General features: G+C 48.3%; 1 protein-coding gene across 1 annotated transcript; it reads right to left on the bottom strand.

Moving 5' to 3' along the window:
- Positions 1-269: 269 nt before the first annotated feature.
- Positions 270-8,052, bottom strand: LOC148222313 (axonemal central pair apparatus protein HYDIN-like). The gene is made up of 6 exons (XM_088172227.1): positions 7,978-8,052; positions 7,716-7,835; positions 5,839-5,973; positions 3,835-4,034; positions 1,319-1,443; positions 270-421 (listed from the first exon to the last, which is right to left on the bottom strand). Exons 1-6 carry the CDS (start codon positions 8,050-8,052, stop codon positions 270-272), a joined length of 807 nt encoding a protein of 268 aa, XP_088028353.1.
- Between the last annotated feature and the right edge of the window lie 865 nt (positions 8,053-8,917).

Raw genomic sequence — 8,917 nt, 5'->3', positions numbered from 1 at the left:
ATGAGGAGTCTTTGCTCAGCTCACTTGCTGATGGAAGCACAAGGAGCAGAGCAAACAACAGGTTGCACTAGAAAGTGTCACAGCTTTTAGCTGTATTAGCAGTTCCATGGATCAGTACATTTGTCACATCCTGACAGCTCTGTGTGTACGGCGTGAGGATGTCCTGGGCACCTCCCTAAACACCTTATTTCTGAGTGTGTTTGTAGAGATTTGGCCCCAAGCTGACAGTAGGTACAGTGAGATTGGTCAGATGTGCTCAGGTGACCCACTCAGATCACTGGGATTTCTGCATCAAAGTCCTTCAGGTGACGCTGAGGAGCCCTGTTCAGTCCTGCCTTGCCCAGGGTGTCCCTTGGGTACCCCACGAGACTCCTGTCTCTCCAGATCCCTTGGATCCTTTGTTGCTGACAAGCAAATATGCCTGGGGGCATGTGGGCAGAAAAAAGAGGCCCAGAGGAACAAGTGAAGTGACAGCCCACCGAAGGAGGGGACACAGGCAAGGAAACACAACCAGCCCGGCTCTGCAATGTGACAAACCACTACAAAATGAACACCATCATCATCTCCCTGTCCAAACCCACAGCCACATCAGTCTTGAAATACTTTATATTGTTCTGATCTCAAAACCTAAGCTGGAGCATTTAAAATGAAATAAAAAAGAGACAAAGGAAATATTAATAAGAACCGAGCAGCTTCTATATGAAGATTGAATGGGATTCCTCAGTCTAGAAATCAAATGGGAGATAGATCTGAGAGGTCCGCAACAGCATGAATGGCCTGGGAAATGGGGACGAGGAAAGATTTGTCCTGATTTGTCACCAAACAGGAACTTGAGGGCCTGAAAATGTTATTAGACAGAAACTAAATATATGTGTAGAGGGCAACATAGAAAAAGGGTCTGTGACAAGCCAATGGAGAAGCAGCATACGGGACAGAGGTGTGCAAGAAATACATTGCATTGGAGAGGGTCTGCTGGAGACCTCACACCTCACATACAGCACTGCTCAGCAATAAAATCAAACTTCTCCCAGGCATAGCCACACGATAGTAGAGAATCAGGGTTCCTCCTTCCTCCACTCAGCAACTGCCAGCAAAACAGGATTCCAAAAATCTTAGCCCTGTTAGAGGGGATCCACTTTATCAACCCCCTAAACACCAGTGAGTTCTTAGTTTTCTTTAGGGTAAAGCTGGAACAGGGGAGGGGATTGCTGGAAACATTGCTGGAAAGCTGGAACATCTAGAGGGAATTGAGGAAGATGTGACAACAGGGAGTGATGTGGAGAACTGTCCTGTGCCCTGTGCAGGGCCCAGCACTCACCTGTGTTGCAGCACACTGCCAGGGACGCGGAATGGTCACCAATAGTCAGCGGGTGAAATTCCACTGTCACCTGCATGGTGTCACCGGCGCCCAGAGTTCCCCTGGCTGGAACCACGGAGAAAGGACTGCAACACAAAGACAGGGATCAGGACTCAGGGGGACATCTGGGGATGGTACTCCTTCTGCAGTGCAGGTCACTTCAGCTCACTTGGGCAAGCGGGGAGCAAACAGATGACAGTCAACAGAAGACAGACAGAACAGACGGGATCAGAAACAGCTACTGACCCACTTGTGAGGAGATCCAGCCCTCAGAAGATCCTGTGGGATAAAACGACCTCATCTCCCCCATACTCTGCCAGGAGCACATCAAAGAAGCAGAACAGGAGGTTTCTGTGTATTTACCAGCAATGCAGTCTGGGACTCTGGGTTGCCATCCAGGCTGGTAACAGTTCGCTTGGCCCACCAGAGAAACTGTGCAATGTGTTGGAAATAATTATGTAAATGTGTTGGTGCACTTTGGATTTAGCAGGAGCAATTAGGATTGGTCACCAGGTAAAGAGCTCTTGAGCCTGACAAACACAAGACTCTGTGCTTTGATGCTCAGGGACAGCTCAGGTGAAATGTGCTTCTGCCCAGCAGCTGCTGGGCTTGGTGCTCTTCTACAGCCCCACTGAGGAAACAGAAGTTCCTGGCCTTGGTGATTTGCTGGTGATCAATCTGTCACTTAAGAGTGTGTTCTGGGAGTTTGGTGATGAATGCATCACATGCAAAAATAAAGAGAACATCTGGCAAGCTGAACTTTACTCATGCCAATAGTGACAGCTGATGAACTTGCTTCAGGTTCTGCTCATTAAGGACCTATGGCTGCAGTTATGGGCCTGACCTGTTCCCATTACCACTAGTGAGAACATTGCTACTGGCTGATGGAGAGGCCTTGGGCCAGCAATGTTTATGTGCTGGACGAGAGACTTTGGAGAGAGGGCAAGAAAGACAAAGCCCCAGCGGCCCCAGAGCCAGATTGAGCCTGCCCTCAAATGGCAGAATGGGAATAACAATCCTGGAGGTGACTTCAGGGGTTGTCTGAGAAAGAAAGTATCTTCTTACTTTCAAATTATCAGGAGAAGAGGATCCAGCCAAATTCAGGACTCAGTTGTCAGGACTGAAAAACTGAGTGCAAATCAGCCCCTGCAACTTCTACATCCCACCCCGGGCTGTACCCACCAGACTCCTCTATTACTGCTGTAGCAGCCATCTCTCACATAGACCTGGCTCCCCAAGACCCAAGCACACAAGCTCTACAGTTAAACTTCACTCCTCTGATTTTCAGCCAACATCACTAAGCTGTTCCCTGAGCCCACACATAGAAGGGCTGTGAAGGAGACATCCCTGACACTGTAATAACCAAATGAAAACCATTTGGTTGGGGCTGGCAGGCTAAATTTTGGCCTTTTATCTGTTAGTTGTGAGCTGTTCTTTAAGATTGTTCTCATCCTGTTAGATCTACCCTATCAATGAATCACTACTGCACCTGACAGTCAGAAAAGATAAGGTATGGAGATATGGAGGGGGTTTCAATAGGTTGAATGGGTTTTCTTCTCTTTTTAACTAGGACCATTTGCATGCTTGTTTTCTTGTATGGCATCTAAAGACAGGTCCAGATCTCCCAATGGCACCTTGCAATCCCCAGACACTGGTCTTGCTTTGAGCAGTGTGTCTGCTCAGATGATTTCCAGAGGTTCCCCTCCAGACAAAGTTATTCTATACTTCTGTCTTCTAAATCAGCCCAATTGCTTTTCACATATTCACTAAATGTCTCCTATTTCCTATACACCTGTGCATGTACCTATGGGCATGTGGTATATTGACAGGCATTAGAGGAGCTCGCCCTTTATGAAAGTTGCCAATGAAGAATTCAGGATCTCTTGGCAAACATTTAACACAAACCAAAATGAAAAAGCAGCAGAAACACAGGAACTTCGGAGTATTTAAAAAGAAATCTCAAAGAAAGGGGGAAAGACCTTATTCAGAGATTTAAATCATCCCTTTGAAATTTTCAACTGGCTTTCAAAGGTTTGTCATAGAACAGAAGAGGTCACTGATGTCCTCAGCTGACAAGGGAAATCAGATCAGCTTTAAGTCCCAGGACCTGCACCGGCTGCCCAAACATAGCTCATCTTGGGACCACTGGAAAGCCACGTGCCTGTGGCCTCCCAGAGAATGGGTCTATTTGGCTGACAGTGGGGAGTAACCATTTCAGAAGCTGCTTGTGCCCAGGAAGGTGCAAGCCAGCTACTAACATGTTCCAGCAGCCTGCAGGAAATCTGGGACAGAGAAAGCTCAAAGGCTGCATCCTGCATAAAACACGGGAAGCAAGAGCAAATTGCCCCACATGTCCTGCCCATTTCCAGCCAGGGCTGCAGGGCAGCAGCTCCGATGCTCCGGTTCCTTTTGTTGCTCTTGACCAGCTCTGTTGTCTCCCAAAGGGGTTTTGCACAAGGACAGATGAGCTGCCTCACCTCTGGGTGCTCAGCTGGTAATCAGCTGCCAGGTTCCCGATGTTGTGAACCAGCAGAGTCTTCCGGGTGCTGTACTTGACTGGGCACTCCGAGAAGTCCAGCTGGTCAGGGAAGTCCAGGATAGCTCGGGCACCAATGGCCCGAATTGGCACAACTATCCGTTCCCTTGCAGTGAGGCAGACGAGCTCGTGGCAATAATTCTGCAGGAAAAGAAACTAGCTCAGCACAGGGCATTTAGTGCATCCCCATGGCAGAAAAAAACCCATTTCCTATAACCCTTTAAGGGCATCAATTCACCTATTCCACCCCAAAATGAAGACTAAGTTCTACTAATATGTCACATTTGAAAGGCACCAGTGCACTTTGCAAAACCTGTCTCGGTGGCATTAAGCTCTTGTGTCACTTGGGTCATACAAAGAACTGCCCTAGGCCACCACAATTTTTGCTCTAAATTTTAATGATGTTAAATAATTCCTAAGTCCCTTCTAAGGAACATGGAGCTAGGGAACACAGGACGTTCCTCTTTGGGCTTCTATTCCTGCTGTTTGAGAATAGGACAAAGTGTTAAACTGACTCTAAGCAGCAAAAGGAAGATGAGAAAACAGCTGCACCCAAAGCACCTCTGACCTGGTGTAAAAACATCACTTGGCTCAGAACTCCACTCTAACTTTGCCTCTCCAACCAAGTCAGGAGAAGAACAGTGCTAAGAGGTAGTGGGATGCTGTTGGAAAGAGTCTCTCTTTGTTTCCCTGCAAGGCTTCCTGCCTTCCATGATGCCAAGTCCTAAAGCCTTCTGCATGAAAAAGCCTCCAGATCACAGCACTGAGATCTGACTTGCCAGGGCCTCAGCACTGGTATTCAAACCTCCACATAAAAGCTCCTTTGGCACAGAATGGGTGCCAGTTGACAGAGGAACCACAGTGACAGGCATGAACACAGAGCCACAGCAGTGTCACTGCCACAGGCTCTGGGCTCACAGATCTGCCTGCAGGTTGTACCTGCCCTACACGAGCTCTTTCAAGCAGGTGGCCAAGTCCCCTGCAGCTCACCAACCTCCTGCTGGCTAAGGGCCCCTAGAGCCCAGTGTGCCTGTGCCAGGCTGGGCTCACGGGCACAGCACATCCTCTGCCCTGGCCTTGCAGCTGTGTCGTGGTCAGTTGGGCTCTGGGACAGCACAACTGCAAGGCTGGAGAACAGAGGCTGTGCAAAAGCACCATCTTTGCTCCAGCCCAGGGTGAGGCAGGCAAGCAGTTGCCAGTCAGGAAGGAGGAAAGCTCTCTGACCTCTTTGTTCCTCTAGTGTTTTCCATAATAATTAAACCCTTTCCACTGTACCTAGAGATGGCCGAACATCCATCAACACCCCTTGTGGGACACATATTGAGAAAGTAAGAAAATTACAGCCTGAAAAATACTCCAGGCTAGAGCTTTTCAGCTCTGTTCTCAGCCAATGAGCTGGTCCAGCTCAAGGCTAGGGAGAATTTCTCCCAGGGTGATAATTTGGTCAAAATAAAAAGGAATTAAGAACAAGATAGAACACCTGTTGGGGTACGTGACCAGGCCCTAAGCATGGGGTGTCTTCTCTCTGAACCAATCACCTTTTCTCTACTCTTGGGGTTGCGAGTCATGCTATAAAACCAAGTGTGTTTCTGAATAAACTTGTCTCTTTCTTTCTGTCATGACAGACCACCATGTAGCTGTGCATCTTATTTGCGCCGCACTTAAAGGGTTAAAACCCCTTTCCACGGCTACACACCCCTCTGTCATTTTCATACTGTTCCCCGTCCATCTTCCCTCGGGAATGCTGAGCAATGTGCAAGGAGAGGAGGCAGAGCCTGTCAGGCCTGCGTGCAGTGCCTGACACCACATGCCAAGGTGTGAGTGGCTGCAGGCTGCCTGCCCACAGCCTGGAGCCAAGCCCACAGCATGGAATGGGCCGTTGCCAGAGTGCAGGGAAAACAGTGGCTTTGGAGATAATTCTGAGGTTTGGCTCCTCCAGTCTCACCTTCATCTCGTCGGGGGTGAAGCGGATGCGCAAAGGGGAAGATGTGCCTGGTGGCACGATGTGGAACACATCATTGGGGCACATCAGCTCAAAATGAGGTGATCTCTCCATGGAGACCTTCACCGGCCGAGGAAACTGCAGGAAAGACATGAAACAATGATCATGCAACTGGTGGAAACAGGACGAGAGGAGAAATGTCCATGCCCTGGTGACCCCTTTTCCAAAGCTGTGGCGGTAAAGGCACATAATTCACAGGGGTCAACTTGAATCCCTTCTGTCTGCACCCAGCATTTTGGCCAGGGGCAGTAGGGCAATGCCTGGTGGGAAGGAAGGGCCAAGCAGGTCAGCACCAGCAGGATGGAGACAGAGCACCTGAACCAAGTCATCTGCATATTCAACAAGGCCAAAAAAACCTGCTGGCATGTGCCCACACACAGCCATACAGTCGTGTTCCAAAGGGGGAATGTGCTGCCTGAAAGCAAAACAGCACATTATCCTGGGGGAAGGAAGAAATTCCCTGCTAGCAGATCAGGTTTGGGCAGGGCACTTCTGGGGATACAGTCATGTGGGCAGATCAGCAAGAGAGGAGACCAAACACTGTGGCCTTACTGGGAATAAAAGCAAACGTGAAAAGCAAAAGAAGGAACACAGCAAGACAACCCCTAAACCAAGGAGATGACAAAGAGAATTTAAATGGGCAGTAAAGCAGCAAGGAAGAATCACAAAACGATGAGAGCAGTCAGCTTGCCAAAGGTGACAGAAACACAGGCTGTGCCTATCGACTATGGGCTTCCAAGGCATTTTCTGCCTGGAGGAACATGACCAGCACTGACTCACAGTGTGGTTCCAGTATCAAAAGCCAGTCTTGGCTCTCCAGGGGTTCTTGCTGCCTATGCAGGCAAGCTGGGCTGCTGGGCATTCCTGACAGGTTCTGCCCTCTGGAATACACAGACACAGCAAACATGCGTTTTCTAGCACATAGATGTCGAGCCTGAGCACCAAAATGCTCTCAAAAAGTCTAAACCAGATGATTTTGAGATCCTCCTGTCTCTTCCCACAAGCCCACTCTTGGCACAAGCCTCATTTGAGAAAATGTTTCCCTGACTGAAATTCAAATGGTCTCAGTTTTCCTCTTTACAGTGGAACACAACTGCTGACATTGTTCAAGTTTTTTGCTCTCAACTCTCTTGGGAAACTGCAAAACAATCACCATTTCTTCAAGTGAAGCTGAAAACCTCCAGGCGCACATGGCTTTGGATGTGCTGTGGTTCTCCAAAGGGAAAGCAGAGCACCACATTGCATTTGGAAAATCTGAGCAGAGCCGGATGAAGCTTAGCAAGAACCTGAAGTGGCACCTAAAGGCCTCCTGCTGCTTCTGCTGCACAAATCTGATTCCAGGGCTGTTTCAGAACACTTTTCCTGCACTGCCAATGCCATTAATGATAAGTGATTGCAGCATCAAGTGGAGAAGACTCAGCCTCTGAGCCTTGATGGTGAGCTGCACAAAGGGAGCCAAACAGGCTGAGAGAGACAGAGATTCCTACCAGGAGCCAAGATTAGCCAAGGAGACACAGGATGTGGTATACACTCAAGGCAAAGCATGAGAGCAGGTACAAGCTGTACAGCCCTCAACATTCCTATCAGTCCAGCGCTTTCAAGAGAAGGAAACTCCTTTGGGATAGATACCATCAATGCATTCCCAAAATCAGGCAAGAATTCCCTGCACAGGAAGATTTCCACCATCTTGCAGGACAAAGGCGCTGAGACATTTTCTTCTGGATGTGCTGCAGCAGATAACTTGCTTTGCTGTACACTATGGGAATGACACCACTCTCCTCTCTCAGCACAGTCTTAAAGCTCCATGTCCCAGCACTTACCTTGTCCTTATTTACGAGAGACAATACCATTTCAGAGACCTCCTGAGTGACGAAGTTCTCAAATACCAGCTCTGGTGGGGAAACCTGGAACAAGCTCTGTTTCTGGAGAACTGATGGCAACTGGAGAGGCAAGAGAGAGCAGGGAGAGGTTCAGCTGCTGGGAAGAAGGTTGATGAAGGAGACTTTTACACTGAGCCCCAGTGAAGTACAGACTCTGGGTGAGCACGTCTGCCCAGGCCACACTGGGGAAACAGTAGCTTACCCACCTCAGCTCTGAGCTGATCATGAGCTGCTGGGCCACACAGAGCAGGCTCAAGCCAAGCTGCTCTTTTGGCATGTATTTCTGCAGGTTTCCTCTCCAGAATGGCAGGCAGCACTTACCTTAAGCACATCTTTGTGCCCACGGAGTCACAGAGCTCTGGGGCACTGACTGAGCACTCATGGAGTAAGTAAAACCCATGAATTTACATCAGACTCCATGGGAAACAATTTTGGGATGTCCTTACTCTAAGAAACTGAGGCCCACATAACTACAAATATCTTTTTTGATCTAGAACTTAGACATCAGTAAAAAGAGAACAGTACCAGAGGAGGTGTGGGAGATGAGGTGATATTTTGCTGAAGCCAAATTTTACTAAGTGAAGGAGTGAAAGTTGTTGGTTCTATGTGTTTGGGTTTGTTCTGGTTGTTTTGTTGCATGTTGCTGAGCTGGGAGAGGGATGGGGTTGAAGACCTGACTAAAAAGATGCAGGATGAGAGGGGAGGGGGCAGGAAAGTTGGCGGTCGGGAGAGAATTTGAGTTCCCGAGTACCCATCCAATGGCAAAGGGGACAGGGACCACTCTAGCCAGGTATAAAGGGGATAGAAAGATTGGAGGGTGTGTTTGTTTGTCTGGGGTGGGAGCAAGAGATGCCTGGCTCAGCTGAATCGTTACTAATAAACAGTTTTCTTTTGCTTCGATGACTTTGTCCCCTATACTTGTATTTAAACGTTAGTGCGTTTCTAACAGAGGTAAAGGCAAACATAAAGTAACACAGAAGTTGGGAAAAAGACAAATGAGGTGAATGCTGAATGAGGATAAGGTTCAGTTCTTTTAGCAGCAACTTGGGTAAGAGTAGAATTGCTATCTCCTTTTTCCATGAGCTTTAAATGGGTGCTTTCTTGTAACCTAGTATTGCTGTCTTATTTGATACGATTGTAGA

Source organism: Sturnus vulgaris, chromosome 12 (assembly GCF_052056855.1).
Source record: "Sturnus vulgaris isolate bStuVul1 chromosome 12, bStuVul1.hap1, whole genome shotgun sequence".
NCBI lineage: Eukaryota > Metazoa > Chordata > Aves > Passeriformes > Sturnidae > Sturnus > Sturnus vulgaris.
The sequence above is the reverse complement of the archived record's forward strand: the minus strand, read 5'-3'. Positions and strand labels throughout refer to the sequence as shown.